General features: G+C 42.1%; 2 protein-coding genes across 6 annotated transcripts in view; both read left to right on the forward strand.

The window, feature by feature from the left end:
• The window catches only part of LOC101154978 (integrin beta-1), a 29,764-nt gene extending 11,656 nt beyond the window's left edge, over nt 1-18,108 (forward strand). For both annotated transcript variants that reach the window (XM_004078555.5, XM_011485950.4), the window contains exons 4-16: nt 5,911-6,127; nt 7,810-7,980; nt 8,070-8,308; nt 8,408-8,563; nt 10,336-10,431; nt 10,530-10,619; nt 10,876-11,016; nt 11,327-11,523; nt 12,996-13,234; nt 13,312-13,534; nt 14,748-14,980; nt 15,100-15,266; nt 17,135-18,108. In XM_004078555.5, the coding sequence (XP_004078603.1) occupies nt 5,911-6,127; nt 7,810-7,980; nt 8,070-8,308; nt 8,408-8,563; nt 10,336-10,431; nt 10,530-10,619; nt 10,876-11,016; nt 11,327-11,523; nt 12,996-13,234; nt 13,312-13,534; nt 14,748-14,980; nt 15,100-15,266; nt 17,135-17,200 (2,235 nt within the window). In that variant the 3' untranslated portion in view covers nt 17,201-18,108. The remainder of the gene's footprint in view (nt 1-5,910; nt 6,128-7,809; nt 7,981-8,069; nt 8,309-8,407; nt 8,564-10,335; nt 10,432-10,529; nt 10,620-10,875; nt 11,017-11,326; nt 11,524-12,995; nt 13,235-13,311; nt 13,535-14,747; nt 14,981-15,099; nt 15,267-17,134) is intronic.
• A 1,337-nt stretch (nt 18,109-19,445) lies between these two features.
• Nucleotides 19,446-24,283, forward strand: part of LOC101175681 (enhancer of polycomb homolog 1) — a 30,777-nt gene continuing 25,939 nt past the window's right edge. For 2 of the 4 annotated variants that reach the window (XR_013650446.1, XM_023965222.2), the window contains exon 1: nt 23,395-24,028. Coding sequence is in view for 1 of the 4 variants with exons in the window: in XM_023965222.2 (XP_023820990.1) it covers nt 23,876-24,028 (153 nt within the window). In the remaining 3 variants the exon portion in view is untranslated. Of the gene's footprint in view, nt 19,848-22,560; nt 22,645-23,394; nt 24,029-24,283 lie in introns of those variants that run through there. The other 2 variants (XM_023965223.2, XM_078934166.1) reach the window with 2 other exon arrangements.

A 24,283-nucleotide genomic window follows, 5' to 3' on the forward strand; every position in this document is an offset into this window, starting at 1 on the left:
GTGGGCGTCTGAATTTATTTATTGATTTTTTTAGCTTCCTGTTTCTCTTAACTGTTGACCATAAAGTTTATCTTCATTCTCTGAAATAAAAATCTCTGCAGCTGGCTTAAACTTTATTTGTACACTAGATTTTGTGTAGGAACCATCAAAATGTGAAATAGACTTTTCCTTAACCCATAGCTGTCAAAGTCCTTAAGTGTCAAAGTGGAAGCTAGAAATATCGAATGTCGACTTAAACTTCATCAGACTATAGGTGCAATAGATAAAAAAGAAAAAGGTAGCTATAACTGCTATTTTCAGAATACAATAATAAACATTTATTAGAAATGCACAATGTTTCTTTTACTGGAAAATTGCACTGTACTTAGCCTTTTTAACACACAGCAAAGGATCTCACAAGTCTGACTTTAAAAAATTGTAAATATATCTGAAAACATTCAGACTATTTATTTACTGTTGGACATAAACCATAAGCTATCCATTGCCAGAGATCGAATAGGAACAACAAGTATGGTATTCCTATCAAAATTAAAATATACTTGAAAAATGTCAGAGCAGTTACTGACTATGACTGTAAACATAGGCTTCCCAATCTATTGGGAACAAGTATACATGTAAAACAATATCAGTAGATTTTTTAATACCAGGCCGATACTGATACTGATACTGGCAGCGGTATTTCACCCATCCGTAGTTTCAATTCTGCAGCCGGTTTAAGAAAGCAGGAAATACATTTTTGCACGTGACCAAGCGACTTGACATGCGTCAACAAAAAGCCCCCATGCTGTGGAGAGAATCCAGTCGTTTTCCCACATAAAAATGTAGGCTGTTTGTTTTGTTTTCTCCAGCCCAGTACCAACTGTCCCACAGACCAATACTGGTCCACAGATGGGAGGTTGGGGACCACTGGTGTAGGTTATTTGAGTAAAATGCTAAAAAAAAAAAAAAAAACATGAAATGTTTTGTTCTCTCTTCAGTTCTCCTTATCTTGATCTTGATTTCTAAAGCTTTTCAAGAAGAACACCAGTCTTTTATTGGATGTGTAATGTTGTTTACAGATGATTTAGAGCTGCTTGTGCTAAGTTGGTAATTCAGAGCCTTTTCCAGTTTCAGCATTTAATTGATATAAAGGATCATTGGCAAAATGGCCACAATCCTCTGGCTTGTTTGCACATTTGTCTATTTTTAGAAATAAAGGGGTTTGATGACCTTAATGAGCCCAAAACAAGCTAACGGGTTCTTGGGATTCTGCAGGCTTGGTCTTTTTCTGTGGCATCAAGTGCTGTTTTTTCTCTCTCCTTTTAGATGTCTGTAGCACATCACAACACGGGAAAACAAATAACTCAAATTTGTGTAAGCAGCCAAGCTTTTTGGTTTTTATTTACATTTTAGTTGATACCATATGTAAACATTGAGGAAACATGTAAATATTCAAGACAGATGAACCAGTTTAATGGGCTGTCTTGCTGTGGCTGACCATTTCTCTCCAGAGCAAACCTCCACCTGTCTAGATGTTCCTCCACTTGCTCTCCACTCTCACTACACATCACGATGTCATCTGCAAACATCATTGTCCACAGATATTCCTGTCTGACCTTGTCTGTCAGTCTGTCAATCACCAAACAAGAAGGAGCTCAAAGCTGATCCTTGGTGCAGTCCCAACTCCACCTTCAACTTCTCTGTGACACCAACAGAACGTCTCACCACTGTTTTCCAGCTCTCATATGTGTTCTGTACAACTCCAACGTTCCTTTGTCTCACTCCAGCCTTCTTTATTCAAACCACTTCTCCTCTTTCTGGATCCTGTCGCAGACTTTCTCTAGATCTCCAAAGACACAATGCAGCTCCTTCTGACCTCTGTTCTTCTTCAGAAACATCCTCAAAGCAAATATTGCAAATGTGGTTCTCTTTGTCTGAATGAAACCAAACTGTTAGTCACACATGCAAACGTCTGACTTCAGTCTAGCTTCCACTACTCTTTTCCATAATTCATTGAGTGACTCATCAGTTTTATTCCTCTGTCGTTTTCATGTTTCTGCACGTCTCCATTCTTCAGTTCACTCAGAAATTCTACTGCAACCTCTCCTAAACACTTAATACATCCACAGGCATGTTGTCAGAGCCAATTCCCTTTCCACTCTTCCTCACTTAATCCCTGCTGGTCTTTTCTACTTTCAGCCCCACAACAAGTCTTCTCTGTCCTCTCCAACATGTTCTTCCTTCATCAGCTCTTCAACCATGGAAGTCTTCCCCCTCAGTGTTGGATTGGAATAGTGTCAGACATTTTTCACCACTCTCTCTCAGTCTCTCCTTTGTTGTCGTTGTCAGTGTCACTCTGAGGTAAATTCTCTCCTGACCCCTCACTGTCCTCTCCGTCAGCAGCAGACCAGCTTTCCAAACCTGTTGATGATGGTGGATTTGTTCACACTGCTTTTAACGATTGCTTTTAACTTGAAAGCTGTCTCATCTGCATTTCTTCTTGCATTTTCCACGATGAGGGTCTGTTCCTGCTATTCATTCACAAAGCAGGAATTAGGGCTGAAACGATTCCTCGAGTTACTCGATTACAAAAATTCCTCGAGGCAAAATCTCTGCCTCGAAGCCTCGTTAAATTCCTGACGCACACTATACGCGCGGCGTAGGGATTTGATTGTGTCACATGGACCGTTTATTCACACGGACCTTTTGAATTTAGTTGGCGCGATGGCGGAGAATAGATCTATAAATAAACGGCAGAAATTGTCTAAAGTGTGGGATCATTACACACTTGATAAAGAAGAGAACGAGGTGCAGTGTCTCTACTGCAAAATAGAGCTGGCATACCACAAACAGCACATCTTCCATGATTCAGCATCTGAACAGAAGACATCTGCGTGACTGCTGGAACCCCGACGCCTTAATAATTGTCATTGGTCGAATAGATTTCGACGCATCGAAAAAAAAAACGAACCTGAAGGCCCGTTCACACCGGGGCAATTTTAACGCCTCGTGACTAAACAAAGGGCACCAATGAGAGTGTACACACCGACGCGAAAAAACCCCACGCGTCAAAGCGTCAAAAAAAAAAAACGCCTCGGGTTCGTTTTTTTTTTCCGACGCGTCGCGTCGAAATCTATTCGACCAATGAGAACGGCGCTTTTGCAAACGTGTCTGGAGCTTCTGAAGTTACAGTAAAACACAACTTGAGGGGCGCTCAAACACAAAACTGCCTTGCTGAGCACATATACCAGCGAAGAAGATAGACGCCGAGTAGCGTCTACACTGCCGTGAAGAAATAATGACGGACATTCTAAAACATCCCCGAACCAAGCACCAGTTGGAGCTACTGGTGCTGGAAATATTAATGTTTTCTTTGTTTGATTCTGACAAGCGCGTAAATACTTGCTCTCTTCTTCTGAGTGAAAAGCGACTTTAAGAAGCGTAAAGTTGTGCAGCGCCACCTTGTGTACAGGAGTATATCTGTTTACATTAAGCGCCATCTAATGTCAGGGAATGAAATTGCATGTTCGCTCGGCTCATCGTCAGCGAAAATCGCCTGGGTGTGAACACAAAAAACGTGGCGAAAAACGCTGGCGAATAAGGCCTGGCGAATATTCGTCCCGGTGTGAACAGGCCTTTAGGTGCGGGACCCGCGCGTGCCACCGGCAGCGAGCGAGGGGCGGTTTCAGCCGCTCTGCGCCCCCTCCACGGTGACCAGCGCGGTCCGCCTCAGCGGGCGTCGAGAGCCCCTGGCTGCGGTATTCAGGCGACCGGGCCTGCTTTGAACACTTTTCAAAGTAAACGCTTCGGACCCCGCGGGACACTCAGCTAAGAGCATCGAGGGGGCGCCGAGAGGCAGGGGCTGGGGGGCAGGCGGTAGCTCGCCTTTCGGCGGACCGCGAGGCCTCTTTAAGCATTGCAAAAATAACAAAAACATTATTTTTACACGAAATATAAACAATGATAATGATCAAATATGTTTTTCTGATTCTTTTATTTTTGATGGCCTTCCACTTTGGTGTTGTGCCACCCTTTCAAAGTCTTCTGTCGCCCCCCCCATACAAAATGTTCTATCTCCGCCACTTCTCAAGACCAACTTAAAAACACCAAAAGTAACATTTGCGTCAGAGCGGATCTTTAAAATCAAATGCTTGTTCATTTTACAACCACATCATTTTTGTTATGCATTATTTGTTTTGGTTGTTCAAAACACACACAAATCGTTTTATCTGATTACTCGATTAATCGATCGATTAAGTGCTAGATTAATCGATTACAAAAAGAATCGATAGCTGCAGCCCTAGCAGGAATTAAACTTGTGTCTTCCTCGACACATTTACCGTACTCCCCCTGTCTCGCTCTTACCCTTTCTGCTCCAGCGCCCCCTAGCAGCCGTCAAATCATAACATTGAAAGCGTGGGACAGAAGTAGCGTCTTATAATCCGGAAATTACGGTAGAAGAAAATGTTGTTGGATACTTATTCAGAGGGAAAAGGAAGACAATGATTTAATCTAAAATGTCAAAATAGTGGTTTTTAAATCAGGGATAGATGTATGAACTATTTACTTTTCATGTCATTTTATGACTATTTAAATCCTATTAAAATGTTTTCCTTCTTTCTGCTGCTGGCTAACTTTTTTTTTTTTTTTTTTTTTTTATACACTATTTTATCCCACGAAGGGAAATTCTTTCTCCGCATTTGACCCATCCCCTTGGGGAGCTGCAGCCGAAACCGTGCTCGGGAGGCAGTAGCGTTAAGGGTCTTGCCTAAGGACCCTCACTGGGTGATGTTAACTGCTCGCCATTGATATGGTAATTGCCCCCAGTACCATTGCTCATTCCCCTCCGGGAATCGAACCCTGGTTTCCTGCATGGTAGCTTCCCACCTTACCAACCGAGCTACCCAGCCGCTCTGGCTAACATTTTTCAAATAAAATCATTGCTGTTTAATAAGGAAGTTTTGGATTTTCATTAAAGGAAAAAATGCATTGATTGTTTTTATTTGAAATGGCGTCTCTGAATTGTGGTATTGAATGTGGTGAGCTCTGATTTCCCTAAAATCTTTGGGTGAATAATAACACATCAGACTGTTGTGTAGTGCTTGTCAAGACAAAGCTGCATTGTCCTGTGGTCTTATCTGCATTTCATTCAGCCTTCATTAAGGCGTGGCTTTGTTTTAACGTCAGGAAGCACAACCTTCCTGCTCAGGTTTATTACACCAAGTAAATGTAACCGTACATGGAGGAATTGATTGATTTACTTTTGTAGTCTTTACCTGCAACAATACACTTAAGAAAATCTGTTTTATCTTAATAATCTGGACTGAATTGGATCATAACTATCCTAATAGCTGTGTCTCATCTACCTTATTATTTGTGTAGCACTTTGAGAGATTATCTTTAGAGAGCTGGAGTTTTATTTTCAAAATAAAAACCTGAATTGAAGTTCCTTCATCTTTATTGCTCACATCGCCATCTTACTGTTCTGCAAACCCCCTGTTCACTCTTCTGTGTGAGTCTACAGACCATAAAGGTTCATGCGAGTCATGTGGTTTTGGAAGAATTGGGTCAATGTGGTATTTTACTTTTGACTGAGTTCATTGTCTCAAGTTCTCCCTCAGACGCCTGGTGGGTTTTCATGTAGAATTAGTACACCGCAGACTTTAAACCTGGTCTCTTGGTTTCACACGGTTCATGCAGACTGATCAACAAGTCAGATGGTTGAGGAAACTACTGCACATCTCTTTCAGCTTCATTAGTTTTGTAGTGTTAACTTTTTTAGAAGGCTTTGAAGAATCCTTAAAGATGTGGATGCTGTCAAATATCTAAAAACTGGAAAAAATTCTGTTCAAATCTTTCTATTTTTTGAAGCAAACCCATAGAGCGATAGAGCAGTTACCAGAGAATCACATGAAAACTTTTCTCCTGCAGAATTTTCTGACGGTGGGCGAACCCAAATCCGCTCGCTGTGACGATCTGGAGTCTCTGAAGAAAAGAAACTGTAAAGTGAGCCAAATCGAGAACCCACGTGGGAAAATCGTTGTGGATCAAGACAATCCGGTTACGATTCGTAAAAAGGATGAGAAAGTGAAGCTGGAGGACATCACCCAGATCCAGCCTCAGAAGGTCACCGTCACGCTGCGAACCGGTTAGTAGTCAAGCCTCTCAGTGGTTTAGGCGTCAGAGCTGTTGTTTTACTTTGTACTTATTTGTACGTTTTTTAAACGTTCCCTCAGTGGATCTGGATCTAAATAGCCATTTTAAATACAAACCAGACAAATTGATGGGGTGTAATGAAGACAGTTGTGGCAGAAAAGCGGTGCAGTGAACCTCTGCTTGCAGGTTTGATTCCCGCTCTGCTCACCCATGTGTGCTGAGGTGTCTGAGCAGCTCATCAAGGCCACATTGCTCCTAATGGCCTGCTTATCAGTGTGTCAATACAGGAAGAGGCCAGTATTTCTGAAAATGTTTCTTTTTTGAAGAAGTACATGCCGCTTTAAGACTGCACTGTAAATAACAGACAAATACGCCAGTATTTTTGTTTTTACTGTTTATGTGGAATTTCCAAAACCTGTTCGTGTTAGCTTATTAAATGTAGTGGTTTTAAAGTCAAAATGGAACCAAAATGTGGCACAAAAAATCTGATAATCTCCATCTTATTATTGTAGTAGATTATGTGTGTGCACCTTTCAGCAGGGATCGCCACAGCGAATCAGCTTACACTCATCCACACACATCTATGATCATTGATCATGTCTGTAAATGATGTTTTATTTACAGATCCTTAAACTAATTTAAAAATTATATAAATGTGGCTAATTTAAATACTTTTTATAGTTTTAAATTATTCTCCTGGTTTTTAAGGGCAAACGGTTTGTCAGAACTGCTAGGTGCCTGCTTGATAAATCTCAGACAAACTATAAAAATTCAAACTTTTGGAAACAGATTTCCCTTCTAGCTAAGATTTGTGATGGGATGTCTTCAGGGAGACGCACCACTCAGTCATTCAGACATGACAGTGGCTCATTCAGGAGGCAAGCCTTAGTCACAACTGCCCTTACGGGTGGAGAAGGGCAGTCTGCAGGTGAAACATGAGCAAATCTGTATGGCGCATGCAAGGAAATATCAAGGTCATAGACCGTTCTGTGAGCCTGTAGAGAGATTTTATTTTGGGGGGGCATGCTGTGAGCGACCGGTCCTAACGAAGACCTGAGACGCAAGGGAAAGTGGGGTAGACGCATGCGTCCAGCCCCACAGATCACGTGCACTGTGGGGGGGGGGTTAGTGCTGTTCATGTGAAGAGTATGTGTCCTTTGCCTGCAACTTGACTGTTAGAAACAAGGAATTTAGACAACCAGTGTAGTTTGTGTGGGTATCCTACACAAACTACGGGCACGTATGTATGTCAGTAAGGGGCCAGGACTCGCATCTTAATAAAGGCTAGAATGAGTCGTAAGCGCTCCGTACGACAGCCTCACCCGCACATTATAAGCATGCATTACATTATCTTTAAATGATTGGTCATACACTTACCATATGCTCGACAAAGTACGTTCAATGTTTATGACGTGCCTAAAGGTGGACGCACAAACAAGACACACCTGAGCTTACCTTAAGATGCAGCTCCTTCTTTCTACAAGCCTTCATGGGCCTGGATAACCCAATAACCCATATGGGTCAAGCCCCATACTAGTGCATTTGCTTAAGGCTTTATGTTTAATAGAAAGAAAGACCAAGTCTAAAACTATCAATCATTATGTTTCAGACTTTCTTTTGCATGGCTCTCTGTTTGAGTTCTTTTGATTTAAAAGCAGTCTGTTTGTCTTTAAGGCGAACCACAGACTATAAACCTGAAATTCCGGCGGGCGGATGATTACCCCATCGATCTGTACTACCTGATGGACCTCTCCTACTCCATGAAGGATGATCTGGAAAACGTCAAGAATCTTGGTACTGAGCTTATGAGGGAAATGGCCAAAATCACCTCCGACTTTAAAATTGGTAAAGAATAAATCTGAACATTTATGACAGACACTCCTGTGGTGTTGCAGATATCTTGTCATCCATTTATTCTCTTTGATCTCCTGAAGGTTTTGGCTCCTTTGTTGAGAAAACGGTCATGCCGTATGTCAGCACCACACCACTCAGAATGATGAACCCTTGCTTGGGCAACCATAACTGCACCAGCCCGTTCAGCTACAAGAATGTCCTGTCCCTGACGAAGGATGGAAAGAAGTTCAACAATTTGGTCAGTCAGCAGCAGATCTCCGGCAACCTGGACTCACCTGAGGGAGGCTTTGATGCCATCATGCAGGTGGCAGTGTGCGAGGTGACTGTGCTTTGATTTGATCACAAAAGAGTTTTGCATTTTTCTTAAATTTGGCAAAGAAACGTCAAGAGTTATTTACATTTTGTTTTGTGGTTTCAGAAAATCATTGGCTGGAGAAATGTGACTCGACTCCTAGTGTTTTCCACTGACGCTGGTTTCCACTTTGCTGGGGATGGAAAACTGGGGGGCATTGTCTTACCCAACGATGGGCAGTGCCACCTGGAGGGCAACATGTATACTATGAGCCACTACTATGTATGATGTCTTTTTTTTTATTCCAATCTGTACACTGTTTACAAAGAGTGTGTAAAAAAGTTTGATTGGTTTACCGTAGTTGAAAAAAGACAAACTTGTTCATCAGAGTACAGGGTACCTGGTTGTTTGCAAGTGAACCCTGGTAAGATTCACTACAGTGTGAATTCAGTCAAGCAATCTAGGTAACCAAATGAGAGCATTGATCAAAGAGAGTGAGTGCAGCACTACGTAGGACAAAAGAAAAAGTATTTTCTCTGTTTTATGCGTTTTTGCTAAATACTTCCCTAAACAAGCAACTACTTTGACCCCCCCCTAGACTTCTGAAGTGAAACAATTGCAAACACAAAAGTACAGTTTATCTTCCAATAGAAGAAGTAAATTTGCCAGGTGTTTAAAAGAGACCGGCGGTTGTGGGAGACCCGCTAGCATTCGCCTCACAGACACAAAGGTATATGTAGTATATGGTATTACCATAACCATTAAATCAGGTATGTTACACATCTACTGAACTTTCTTCCCAATGATGTCACAAGCAGTAACCATTGACTGTATAGGAGAGCTGGACTGAATGACCCCTCACGTTCCAAATAGGAAGTACCCGCTGGTTCTATTGAGAAATAATCAGCTGTTACCCAGTCATTCTATTTGTCAGGATAACCATTCTTGCTTTTTTTTAACACGTTTTTAATGTTCCTCTTTTTTCATGATATTTTTTCTGTAGTTTTGGTTACTAGAATTATAAACTGACCAATCTGATGCCTCAATAAAAGTACCGTAGGTGGTCTTGTGTTTAGCGTTCTGAGACGTTTGACAAATTTTGTTTAGCCAGTCTTCAATTGGGGTGTGGACTTCCAACAAGCCCAATCCTAATTGGCGAGAGTGGTGGCCTTAGAAACGACTCAGACCAACTCACTGCTCAGTGTTGTCATCTGACTCCAACATGGTGGTGTCTGTGTCACGAAAAAAATGGCGACTGAATTGACTTCATTTGGTTGGAGCCATGGGTGACATCACACTCCCTGTCCAACTCTCACATACAGTCTGTGGCACTGACCTGCAGCAGCCAAAACTGTGACTGAAAGTGCTCGTCCCCTGAGGAATGGAAGGAAATGCAATAAGCTCCTAACTCCCACATGAACATGTACATTACCGCATGAGATTGGATAAGATGCAATGATGTTAAGTACTGTAAATCTTCCAATAGTAGCTCTGGGGTTTATTCCAAAAATGAGTTGCACAGCCCAGTTTTTAAAGAGGAGACTGGCTCCAATTGGAGGCCGATGTCTATTTGCTGCAGCTTCTTTTCAAATGTGGCTTTATTGGAAACGGGTAAGAAACGTGCCACTACTAGAAGGTAAAGGATTACTGAGGCTAGATTACTACATTGAATAACCAGGTAGGCTGCTCCACCAGTGGGACCGTCACAATTTACTTTAACGTAAGATCATTTTACAAAAGAAGGAACATACTTAATGATTGGTTTAGATTTTGTTTTCAAGACAACAACTGCACTTGGGCTAAATTGTAATGAAATGCTCCACCAGTTTTCCTGTATTCAGAAAAATCTGAATTTATTGTACCCCGACAGACCTACAAAGTATCAGAAATCACTTCCAGTTCCTGATTGTACTTTTTTCTTTTTATCTTTGTTTTTTTTTATCTTTGTTTTCCCGCAATCGCTGGATTATCCTGGTCTGAATGTGCTCTTTATAAACTGTCTCTTCTTGGTTACATTTTGTCATTAATCGTCTTTCTCTGTGGGTTTTTGACAGGACTACCCCTCTATCGCTCATCTGGTCCAGAAATTAAACGACCACAACATCCAGACGATCTTTGCTGTAACTGAAGAGTTCCAGCCTGTTTACAAGGTAAACCGTCTTCACGGTTCTCTGACGGAACATTTTCATACATTTAACAGAGTCTGTGTCAACAAATGCATTTATTCCATGAATGGCATTTGCTGCAGGAACTGAAAAACCTTATTCCCAAATCAGCTGTTGGCACTCTATCCTCCAACTCCAGCAACGTGATCAAACTCATTCTAGATGCCTACAATGTAAGTAACCAGCATGTGCAATCTTCCACTGGTCCAACATTTTCCACCCTGAAATAAATCGAAAACCAAATCAGAGGAAGCACTTTCTAATTTATAAATTTTAGGTCAAAATCTGAAAGACCAATTAAATCACATACTGAACATTTTTACTATAAAGTTGTATAATATGACACAATCTGTCTGGAGACTAGAAATATGGAAATGTCTGTGTTTCATCAGCTTAGGTTTCCAAATATTCATTTTTTTGTATTTGTAGTCTCTGTCATCTGAAGTCACTCTGGAACATGGCAAGCTCCCAGACGGAGTCAGCATCCAATACAAGTCCTTCTGCAAGAACGGCGTGACGCAAACCGGCGAGGACGGCAGGAGATGTTTCAACATTTCCATCGGAGACGAGGTAATCTTCTTCAGGACGTCTTATGGAAGGAGGAAAGATCAGGGAGGGATGAATGTTGAACCTGTTCACAGGTTGGGAACATCTGAAGTGCTAGAGGGATCAGCTGTGTTTGTTCTGATTTTTTATAAACAGGAAATCTATGCTACTATGTCCTGTAACTTAACAACTGCATTTGCTTTCACAGAGAAGAAATCGAGATAAAAACAAGTCTGAGAGTCATTGCTGTATGGAGAATACTACGGAAGCCTTCCAGGCTCACTTTATTGACGCTTTGATTTGCTGACCTTATGAACTTTCCTCTGGCCTCCAGGTCAACTTCCACATTTCTATAGAATCCCAGAAGTGTCTTTCAAAAGACGAAATAATCAAAATCAAACCGCTGGGCTTTAATGAGGAGTTGGTGATCAACCTGAAGTTCATCTGCGACTGTCAGTGCTCCTCGGGTGGCGAGGCCAACAGCAAGAAATGCTTCGACGGCAACGGGACCTTCGAGTGTGGAGCGTGCAAGTAAGTCGCATGGAAATATGTTTGAAAAAAAGCCACAATTCCTCAGTACTTTTAATGCAGAAGCTCATTTTAAATGCAATGTTCCCTCATCGATCGCGGGGGGAGTTTCTAAAAATAACCAGTGTTTCTATGGCGTGGAGAAGATTCATTGATTGAGAAGGTCTACAGCCAATCAGGACACAGAACAAAGTGAAAAACAAAACGCAAGCAAAATTACAATGAAAATTCTGCAAACTGTAAACGGTGATATAGTGAGGGAACACTGTATGACACTAGCTGAATGATGGAGTGATAGATAGATAGATAGATAGATAGATAGATAGATAGATAGATAGATAGATAGACAGACACCATGGTCTGGGTGAATACTCGATTCTGATTGGCTGCTGGGTGTGGATTAAAAAGTGATATACCACAGGATAACCGCACGGTGAAAAAAGAAGTTCCGGTCACCTAGCTTAAATGTTCTGTATCACTGCGCCGGCTTCTTTAAAACAACCTTTTGCTTCATAATTTGGACAAAAAAAAAGCGGTAAGAGGTGAGCTTTCTCTCTGAACTGATGCTTTATTCAACCCATCGGAAAGATCAGCATATATAAATCGCCGAATGTTGACGGAGGTGGTGCTGCGCAACGCGGACTATATGTTACATGAAAATAGTTCCAAATCGGAAAAAAAACAAAATTAAGGACTAAAAACTGGTTACTATTTCTTTCTTTTGCGAGTGACCATGGTATAAGCGGGTTAATGGCCGACGAAGTGTGCATTATCACTTTTTAACACACTTCGCGGAAGCAACCGTCCGACGCGACAGGCTTCCAATTCTGTCTAATTAATTCTGTTACTGTGTATATTTCTATAAGTAGATGCCAATTTGACTTCTAAAGCAATATATTCAATTCCTTTTATTACAAGTCTAAACATTGTATAAAAGGAAAAAAACAAAACCTTAAATGCTCGAGTCACCTCATCAGAGCCCAAGCTTCAGCATACGGTTGCAGCTGTTATCATCACTGCTGCAGACTGACTGCACAGTACATTTACTGCCCAGGAGCCTCCTTCACTTTGCTGCTCATTTTAGCTTATTTATGCTTTAAAAAGACCAAGTCACTCCTATAATGTAACAAATGTATATGTGTTATAAAGACCATTGGGAAGGAATGGAAGGCTGAGACTCTGTGAGTGAAGCCAAAATGTTTTCTGAACAAAGCCAACATTCATGTCTTTTGGAATGAGGGCTTCTCTGATCATAAATGTTGTTCACCTTTCGACCAACACTGAATTTTAGCATATTGCACACCCTGGGAAGCAAACCCAGGGTTTCCTGCATGACAGTCCTGCACCCAGCCAAGCTATCCAGCCGCCACTTTCTCTAAGGTTAATAAATGGAACAAAAGATGATGGAGATCCTTCCAGACTAAGCTGAACTTGTGTAAAACGTGTCTAACTGGCCGTCCTCTGTGTTCTGTCAGGTGCAATGAGGGGCGCATCGGGCGAGTCTGTGAATGCAGTAAAGATGAGGTTCGTACTGAGGACCTGGACGCCAACTGCAGAAAAGACAACGGCACTGACATCTGCAGCAACAACGGCGACTGCGTCTGCGGGACCTGCGAATGCAAGAAGCGAGAAAACCCTGCAGAAGTCTACAGCGGCAAGTACTGCGAATGCGACAACTTCAACTGTGACCGCTCCAACAACAAGCTGTGTGGAGGTGAGTTCTCAGAGAGCAAATCATCGGTCAAACGCACGTGCTCGTCCATTCTTATTCTGCCCGCTGGGTGCTGCCAGGTCACGGCCGCTGTGAATGCAGGAAATGCATCTGTGATGCAAACTACACCGGCAGCGCCTGCGACTGCTCTCTGGACACCACCCCCTGCCTCGCCAAGAACAGGCAGATCTGTAACGGCCGCGGCGAGTGCAAATGTGGAAGCTGCAGGTGCACCGGCTCCAAATTCCAAGGGCCCACCTGTGAGCTGTGTCCCACCTGTCCCGGCGTCTGTGCCGAGCACAAGTGAGTGATGGTCTTAGCTCCGACTTTGTCAGAAATATGATTGTAAAGCTTGTCTGTTGGCTGCAAATGTTTCAGAGCAAATACAACAGAAAAAATCAATCAACAGAGTAAGAAAGTCTGCCTTAATGCCAGAAACATGACAGAGAGAATTTGATGCAGCAAATGTGTTCTTCATGTAGGTCTTCTTCAAACAAGGGTTTTTGATTTATGACGTGATTCTCACAGCAGGGCCAGCCAGTTTTAATGTGAACTCTTGAACTCTCTCTGGAAAGCCACCTTTACAATGAATGCCATCTTTAAATGAACTGCAATACCAACAGCCCGGCCTTTACTCTGATCAAGTCACTCCCATTGGGGGGCAGTGGCTAAGGTGGTTGAGCCGGCAGGTTGGCCAATGATCGAAGGATCTGCGGTTCGATCCCCGCTCCCCTCAGTCAGCTGTCGTTGTGTCCTTGGGCAAGGCACCTCACCCTCGCTGCCTCCAGCGTGCCTCCCGGTGATGGTCAGAGGGGCAGTAGGTGTGGACTGGCAGCCACGCGTCCCTCAGTCTCCCCCAGGACAGCTGTGGCTACAACCATAGCTACCATCACCAAGTATGGATGAGGAGGGAACGAGCATCTGGAAAGGCGCAGAAAAATCCAATCCATAATAATGAATATCATTATTGTTTACGTTCTTTTGACTACCATAACTCTTTAACAGTTGACGTAAATAGCTTAATTATAATATTATATTAATATGCATCCATTTTTTCCCCTCCTCGTACTAATGCGGCCCAACAGTGTGGGTCACAGAGAGACAGAAGCAGCACTGAAAGTGGCCGTCACTCAGACGCAGCTCCTGCAGCAGACGGTGAAGCTCACCACACTGAGAGGCTCTGAAAGACCACATGAACTCAGACACGGGGACCTGATTAGATCTCCTCAAAAGAAAGAAACCTGATTTCTCAACATCATCTGCATCTTCCATAATGTAGCGATGAGGCTAAAATATTTTAACAGTAGCTCCTCCTACTTGCGGCTGAAGCGGTAGGTTTATGAACCCACTTTGGGACACGTGTCGAACAGGGAATTTGACCCACGTCAAAACAGAGGCAGAGGACGTGGACTTGATGCGCAGCATTATGAACGGGCCATGATGATCTTTAGTTTTAGCAGAACCTCCTGCGCCGCATTGATTGACAGAACCCGTCGCCATGCTCCTTTGTCCTCAGGGACTGCGTTCAATGTCGGGCTTTCCAGTCGGGCGACAAGAAGGACACCTGCGAGAAGGAATGCAGCAACTTCAACATGATCAAGGTGAAGGATCGGGACAAGCTGCCGCAGCCCACGGACCAGAGCTTCCCCCTGACCCACTGCAAGGAGAGGGACGCTAACGACTGCTGGTTCTACTTCACCTTCTCTGTCAGGAATGACACCAACGAGGTGGTGGTGGTGGAGCAGCTGGGTGAGGCGCAGCTGACACAAGCACTTGTCACATTATCATGTACCAAACAACAAGCTAAAAGCTGGACTTTTGTTTCGATTTTTGACTGAAACTGCTTTTGGATGTTTGTCTGGCTTAAGAATGCCCAGCGGGACCCGACATTATCCCCATCGTGGCCGGCGTGGTCGCAGGCATTGTGATGATCGGGCTGGCGCTGCTGCTCATCTGGAAACTGCTCATGATCATCCACGACCGCCGAGAGTTTGCCAAGTTTGAGAAGGAGAAGTTGAATGCCAAGTGGGACACGGTGAGTGGATTCAGACCTCAACAGGTTCCTCAGGTGATCCCTACCTGAGGAATTTCAGGCAGTCTTACCAAAGCTGCTCAGGAAGATGCTGCACTTTTCTTATTCTTCTATCATGAAGCACTGGACAGGCCTCCTCCCACACCCTGACATGAACATATTTCATCTAACATCCTATTTTGCACAGTTTACTGTATTAATCCACATTTTTTAACAGAACCCTTCTTGATTAGTTCAGTCAGCTCATGCAGTTTGAGTCCCTGTCGTCTCCCAGGCCTCCAGCGCTGCCCCTCGCTGTCCACAGGCAACAACTGCATGACCATAAAAGGCAAGGAAGCAGAGGAAGGAGGCCTGTGGGATGGCCGCTAATGCAAGCTTTGTATGAACCACAGGAAGTAACCACTGACGGCCCTAAAGAAGTGACATGCTATGAGGAAGCATTACCAAAACTGAAGATTTTCATTTAAACTAGAACAAGCCGACCAGCTGAAACGCATCACCTAAAAATACCTCAACAAAGACTTTTTAATGAAACTGTGTTGATAGAATGAAGTTAGTTTCATATTTAAACCTGATCTTGGAACTGGTTGTTGTATTTACTGTCAGAAACACCACAGAACCACGGTGTTGGTTCTTTCTGGAAGCCTCTGGAACAAACCTCGCTGTAGCAGCTGTGAGTGGACGACACAGCCCTGACTGTGGAAAAAGATCCGGAAATGACATTTAGAAACCAGCTGACAGGACCACTCATTGTTAGGCCCTTTATGCCTAAATATATATGAGTTGGAAAGCTTATTTATGTGAGATGAGATTTTAAAAAAGCACTAGAAGAAGCATGGAGGCCATATCTCCATAAAATCATCTTTGTCCTGGTCGTGTTTCTTACTGCTCCTTTACTCCATCTCCCATCTTTGGCCTGTTTCATTCTTTTTAGCTACATTTTGAGACCAAAGACAGAACTAACCATGCAGCTTTAGTTGGTGAAAAAAACAGACGAGTCGTAGCTTTTCCTGCTTCTCTGCATTTATTTCCCTTCACAGCTGCTCTGTTCAGACCTGTTTATTGACTTTGCTGCTTCAGTTCTGCACCAGAAATGCTGCAGGACTGAAAGCCCTCTGCTTTGATGAAAATGGTGTTTTGGTGTTTTTAACGGGTTCTGGCTGCATTATTCTGATGATGAAGGACATGTATGAAGACATTTAAACTGAAATGTTGACAAAAATCATTGCTGAAGTCTTGTTTTCTTACAGTTAAAACAGTGTTCACTTCAGAAACCTCAGTTTGTCATCATTCCTTCAGTAGATAACTTTGTCACAGTTTCAATAGAGCGGGGGGGTCAAACTCATTTTCACTGAGGGCCTCATCAGTATAGCGGCTGTCCTCAAAGGGCCAGATATAACTTATACATGTAACTAAATGTAAGGAAAAATAAATGTAACTACTCCTTAGTGTTAAATAACTCATTATTTATTTATTATAACTTTTTAATGTGACAATTCCAGTTGCATAGAAACATATGTTTTCTTGTTATTCTACCATAAATCCTTTTACATTTGATTCTGTCAGGTTAGGTCATATGGACAGTGTTTAAGTCCTAATGTATAGTTGACCAATCCCATATTTCAAGTCTGATTCCCCCTAGATATGAATAAATACACACCAATTTTTTTTTTTTTTTTTTAAGAAGTTATAACTGTTTATGTTCTGTGGGCCACATAAAATGAGTTTGACACGTGTGCAACAGAGTATTTCCACATTTTCCAACCCAACCTTTTTGTTTTGTGTCCAGTTTGATGAAAACCGATGCTGTACATCAGAACCTGCTTCACTCACTCCTGCTCCTCTTCTGTCCGGCTCCTTTTGTTTTCCAGGGGGAGAATCCCATTTACAAAAGTGCTGTAACAACAGTCGTCAACCCAAAGTACGAGGGCAAGTGATGGAGCCGTGCCGTCACTGAACAACACTGTGCTGTGGAGAAAGGGGGCGGGGTTTTCTACCATTATGCTCACTGTTTCATTGTATCTGTAGTCTGCAAATACGTTTTGCTACTCTTGTTTTACTAACTTGATTTCCTATGCATCTTTTGTGTACAGATGTTTGTGTGTGTGAAGCTTGAATGTGTTTTTGTAGATGTTCCTGCCATGCAGCAGGCTGAGTAACAAAAACAAAAGATGGAAGCCATCAGTTTTGTCCAGATGGACCAAGAGTTCTTTCCCAAGTATCATGTCTGGAGGGGTTAATCTGTGAATGTTTGGGGGGGAGCAGAGGGCCATGGGTCTATGATCTCCAGCCTGACCAAAGGTCTTTGTGTGTTTGTCAAAACGATGAATGAAATGATAATCTCTCTTCTAAACGTTGGATTAAAGTGTGTAGGAAGCCACATTACAGAATGTGGTTTAAGGCCGTCGCCTTTTTGGTTCTAAATCCAGTTGAACAATCTTTGTTTTGTTTTTTACATTCTTTTCTGTGTGAAAGGACTCCGTTTACACTCGATTTACTGTTTGGTTCCAGGTTTTACTCGCTTATTTTAAAGCCAACTCAGGTTTTTTATTCTCCTCAGCTTTACCAAATATCTGCCTTATTTGCTCACTAATTGTTGCTCAGTAAAATGTTTGTTTCTCTCGTGTATAATATGAATTGGGGACAATCTTTTTTTTTTTTTTTTTTTTTAGCCCATAGTAATTCCACCAAAGTCTTTAATGCCTCAATAAACCATTTGATGATGAGGAGACAGGAGTGATGATGATGATGATGATGAAAGATTTTTTCAAGTGCCTTTTAAGTTCAACACCTTAAAGCAACTATGTTCAGAAATATTTATTAAATAAACCTTCCAAACAATCAACTTCTATGTGGTTATAGTGTCACACTGTCACTGCTTCATCCGATTAGGGATTATAGATGAATATTTATAGATCACACTGGAAACTTTAGACATCTGGGTCAGACAAATGCAACTGTTGTTTTCCTCCAAATGTTACAATAGTCATTTTGTGATGGGGAAGTGAGTTTATGTGAAACGTAGAAATCATGTGAGAGGCTGTTTAGATGGCTGCAACAAATGTGCCAATAATCCGGTGTAATCATCAGAATAGGGGTAAAAAGATTCATCGATGAATCGGTTTCTGTTCATACGATCAAACCTGATTGATCTGTGAGAGCCAAGTAGGTACTCAAATTGACCTAAACCACCAAAAATATCATTTCAAAATGAGATAAATTGATCATCTGTACGGGAAAATACCATTTGATTGAGACACGGTAGGGTTGATTTAGCGTAAAGTATAAACAAAGTTCTGTAACGGTGAACAACACGCATGCGATGATCGTCCATCATTCTAGTCCAGTGTGTGGAAACACTTTGAATTAGCAAAGACATGTGACCATCCAGTGTCTAGAATGTTCTAATCTATTCCGTTAGTATCATTTTGATGTGTTAAAACATCAGTGGGCTAAACTTTATGAAAATAACGTGAATGGATTTGCCATTAGTTCTACCGTTTACCATTCATTTACTCTTTTGTTCACCTTTGACACTTGATTACCTTGAAATAAATCCAAAGAATCTGGAAAACTTCACCTGCACTGCTCAGTATTTATCTGATTCACAGTAGGTCAGTGAATAGGATTGTTCTAAATGAACCAACATCAAGTATAAACTGTTTCGTCAACTACAAATTATGATATGAATCACATTGTTTACAACTATTTAAAACAATTTTTGATGTAAAAGAACAGAAAAGAGTGGAGAAATTAGCTAAATTATTGAGATTATTGTCATATTTTGACAAATTATATCAGTTATCTGTTTAAATGATTTCTTGAAAAGTCAAAGCTCATCAGTCTATATGTGAATTTTTAGGACGGGGGCGTGGAAACGGGTTTAGTGATTTTTGGGGGAATTGTTGTGATACTTATTAAGAAAATGGCCATAGAAAGCGTAGATGAATTCGGATTTATTACGTTTAGGATGTGTAGAAAAGTTCTGGGCGACATCTGGCTGGACATCGGCGCCTTTCCAGCAGAAAAGCCCGTGAAAGTGAGGGCTTTTGTTGTGAAGGAGCCTGTGATGACGCCGCCAGCCAATCACGTTTCGTCCCATCCCCAGTGGAGCGCGACGCCACGAGCGGAGCCCTCTCCACAGGTGATTGGTGGCCTCGACTGTCCAATCAGGAGGCGCGTTTCACAGCAAAGTTGTTAACCCCCAACAGTAGCACTTTGCTTTGCTCCTCTAGTTTCAGCCTGCCAGATATCGACATACGGAGTTTCCACCGGGACACTGTCGCCTGTTTTGACCGAGTCGAGGCCCGCGGTGCCCCGGCTCCCTGTTTACCGGAACGCCGCGTGACCGTTTGGGTTTTATTTCGGAGCCAAGTGGAAGAAGTACAGCGGCTAACGCTGATGTTAGTTGGCTCCTCTGGGGCTAGCTGCTGCTGCTGCTGCTGCTGCTGCTGCTGCTGCTGCTGCATCGGGTTGCCCTGTCCCTGTCTGTCGGATTTTTTCTCCCCTTTTTCCTCTGGGTTAACTTTGGAATCACAGGATTGTTACTGAACGCGGACAAACATGGGCCAAACGACCGACTTGGTGAGTATTTTCCCTTTTATTTTTATTAATTAATTAATTTAAGTTGAATCGATGGTCGCCCTAAAAAAGGGAAAAGGCCCACAGTGATTAGTGTTTTCTGGCATCACACGCCATCAAATTCCTGCCTGGTCAGCTGGACTCAGATCTGCCCCAAACTCACTAGTTTCCACTCACTTTTCAGCTCTAAAGCCACAATCCCTGCATGAGATGGATTTAAGCCAAACTACTAGTTTCCACGTTTAAAGGGGAGGGCAAAAATGTCGGCAGTTGAATTTTCTTTTGAGGCAACATCAGCAGGAGATGAGGAGGAGCAGAGCAGAGGATTCTCTTTTCAGTCGACGGCTTTGTGAGCAGTTCCAGCAGCAACGTTTGTGGTTCTAGGTGTGTTTGTGTGGCCGAGCCGCTGAACAGTGCCAGACTGCCTCTGTGGCCCGCCTGGGAACTGCCTGGCCTGCTTGGGTTTGGATCCTCTGAGCTCTGCCACAGTCAGTCACGAGCCTTAGCAGAGACGGTGATCTGCCTCTAACGCTCGTGCGTGTTCATGGAGAGAACAGCTTGTGTCACGCGCCTGTCATCGGCCAGGTTAGCAGCAGAACAGTTAGCTCGGCTTCCCGTCCTTTCACGATTGTGTGAACGCTGCCTATTGTGGTGCAAGCCCCGCCCACCGAGCACTGTCCTGCGTCAGCTCCGAGCACGTGAGGGGTGCAGGTTCTGGGTTTCATGTCCCTTCCTGCAATGATTCTGATGTTTGGATGTGCTTGTCTACGTGTTCTGTTTGTGTTTATATTCAATAAAGTTTTTAAGGTGCTGGATGGATTCCAGAGCATCGTGCTTTTTAAAGACCCACTCCAAAAAAAAAATAATGCATGTTTAGTGTTTTAACACGATCATGTTTCTGATGATAAATGACCCATTCAAAGAAAATGGAACTTATCATCACATTTCTGAAATGTTCTTTATTCAAATTATTGGGAATCAGGACCAGACAAAAAAGAGCTTATTTGTGACGTCGCTGACACACTGGGTGGTCCTCAAGCTGCTCCCCTCCATTCTGATGCATCACTAGTACACAAATGTTGTGGGTCTGTTTTCCTCGTCTGAGCTGGAATCCGACTCTCAACTGTACGGCTGGAAAAGCTCCAATAAGGTCATGATTTTAGTTGCATTGCTAATGCTAAGTTGGGGGTGTGCGGGAGAGCATGTAAACAGAGAGCTCTCAGCATCGGGGACAGGAATAGGGGCGGGGTTGCTCAGAGCTGAGTTTCTAATCGACCTCTGCCACTCTGCTGAAACTGGCAAACGACACAGGCTTCCTCATAATGAAGAGACCACTGAGAGCGCTTTGGAAATGGATTCAAAGATGGTATTAAAACATATTCGGTAATAAAAAATGCTGCTTTTTGAGTCGGTTTCTTATAGGTTTGAAGAGCAGAACACACTGAAGATTTGAGTGTTGACGTGGTTTTCAAAAGTCACCACTAAACTGTGTGTAACCTGCCATAAAAGTGGAAAAAGTTCTACTGGAAAGTAAACATTAGATACATCTAGATGGCCATTTCCAGATTCACTAATGGATTATCAGCATGTTGGAGACATTTGGAAAGATAACAAACCAAACACACATATTTTGAGCCTGCTCCAAAGATTATTGGATCAAAGTTAAAGAACGTGATAAATTACAGGACATGTCTTCAAATATATTGCTATCTCTGCTCAGTGAGATACTTAATGACATTTTCAAGAAGGAACAAAGGAAATTAAATCTTTAAGTTTGAGGTTCTTTTAGAAATACCAAATACAAATATAAATGGATGTAACCAGTAAATGAGCTAACAAATGAACAGCAGATCTAACTAGGCTAAGATCTAACTCTATTTTTATTATTTTTTACCTTCCATCTTTGTCCTTTTCTCTATTGTTAAATACAGACACTATATTTGTTTGTTGGATGTTGCAACAACCGCTTGTTAAATGGTTTTTGTTCTGCTTTAGATTATTGGTTTTCTCTGTACAATTACACATAAAAAATGGTACAAAAATGATCACTATGGTAATAATTGGTCACAGACAATTTCAAGGAATCGATTGATCGAATAAGAAAATCTTACAAATTGATTTTGACCATAAAGATACCACTAAACTCAAGGACCATTATTTAGACACATCTTAACTTAAATTCTTTATACTTTCTAAGGATTTAGTTCCTTCAAAGGATTTAATAATTTATAAAACTTTGTCTTTCAAATCTAATCATTCTTTCAGCTTTACTTTCATTTGGTCTCTATTGAAAGTAAAACATTTCCCACATTTTCATTCTATGAAGTCAAACAGAATAGAAAATGCTAAACATTCTGTTCTCTATGCTCTGGTTTTTTGAAGCTCCAGCAGATTTATCCTCTTTTATCAGACAAAGATGCTTTCTAACTAGCTGAGAGCCTCTGCACAAACATTCCAATAATACAACTTATTAGTTATGTTTCCTCTTTATACAAAGATATTTATTAGAAACCAGTTTCATTGTTTTGAACGAGCAGCCCGGCTGTGGCTGTCGGAGCGCCAGTCTAGAGTTTCATTTCCTTCCATCCCAACAAATCTTTTGTTGTGAAAAATGTTCTGTTTTTTGCACATCTTCAAGTTTTCTCCAGCTAAGTGTCTCTAAGCTTGTATCTCAGCATACATGTTTGCTTACTGCATGCTTTGAATTTCCTCACAGATAATCATGGCACACTCTTTGGATTTTATCCAGGAAAGAAAACCTTCACTGTGGCTGGACCCTGGATAAACACAGGAGCAACAGGTAACACACTATTGTTATTTCTGATTTGGATGTGTGATAGAAAGCACAACCTTGACCCCCCCCACCCCCCAGAACGAGGAGTGCAGACTGTTATTCAGCTGAAAGTCCTGTTCTGCTGAAATCCCCTTAAATATCGGCTTCTGCTCTGTGTTTGTGATGCAAAGATTCAGAAAAGTGGTGCATTTATTTCATCATGTTTGAAGCTTTTCAAACATGCATGTTGATTAATGTGCTTGATCGACCAGAAGGGGGCAGTGTTGTGCACAATGTGGCACATTTCACGTCAATTAAAAAAATCTCATTAATTGTTGGGCTTTTTACGAAAAAAGGCTTCAGTTTAAATGAATAATGGAAAAAGTGTTGACTGTATCTTATGGTTAATTATACATCTTATAAGAGGAGAAATACTTTAAAGCTTAATTTTGTTGACATTTGTGTCTTATTTGTGTTAGATGTAGGAAAAAAACGGTATTTTCTGTTGCCATGTGCTGTCTTTGCTGGTTTTTGTGTATTACAGCATTTTTCTTTAAAAAGTAATTGAATACAATACATTGGTAAAAAAAAACGATACGTACAGTTAATATATTTTTAGAATGAAATCACAGTACTAATTAAATGAACGTTGACCAACTTAAAAAGAGGTTACTAAAATCCTCAAATGTAATAAAACTTTTTTTAATGTTTTTTTATTTATTTTAAAAATCGTGATTTTAAATGTATTTTTGGCGCATATTTTCCTTTTTTTCTTTTGCGGTGTGTGGATCTATTTTTTTCTTCCTCCTAACTCGTCTCGTGCCGTGTTCCGCGCGGGCTTACTTCAATAATTCATGTGTATGTGTGGAAGGGAGTAAGTTTGCGAGATTTGTCCCCTTCCCCCCACTCCGTCAACGCGCAAGCGCTCGGGACCGTGTAGGAATGGTCGGTCCAAACTGGGGGGTTGGACCGCTCCGTGCGAAACCGAGCAAAAGAGTTTTAAATGTCCGCCATGTTGTCCATGGCGCACTGAGCCAACGGTAGGGAGCGGAGCGTCGGAAAAAAACAGTCCGAGAGAGAGCGACCAAGATCCGGGCCTTCACCCGGCTCCGCTGGCGACGCCCTAAATACAAGCTACCACCATTCGAACCGTAGAATAGAGCCTAACCGCACAGAAACATCAATGAAAGCTCCACTCGGCACCGTTGTGAATATTAGGAGATCGGATAGATTTATATTGCAGCTCGAATTGTAAAAAATGAGTAAATTGTCGTTTCGGGCACGGGCGCTGGACGCTTCCAAGCCACTACCCGTCTTCCGTTGTGAGGATTTACCCGACCTACACGAATATGCATCAATTAACCGGGCTGTGCCGCAGATGCCTACGGGGATGGAGAAAGAAGAGGAATCGGTATGCTTAAATATTTTGGAAATTTTGAAATTCTACGGTTTGATTCATTTTTACATGATCACAGGCGTCCCTCTTTTTTTCTGCGCAAGCTTTCACAAAATGGCCGCCAATTTTTCAGGAGAAACACGACGGATTGTGGCGCTAAATGGCTTGTTTGTGGCACTTGGACACATATTTTAACAAAATAAGGCTACAACAATTCGCAATGGAATGAATTTTCAAGGTTATGTCGGTGTATTTATACATGAGACGATT

Source organism: Oryzias latipes, chromosome 17 (assembly GCF_053564925.1).
Source record: "Oryzias latipes strain Hd-rR chromosome 17, Olatipes_Hd-rR_3.1".
Classification (NCBI taxonomy): domain Eukaryota; kingdom Metazoa; phylum Chordata; class Actinopteri; order Beloniformes; family Adrianichthyidae; genus Oryzias; species Oryzias latipes.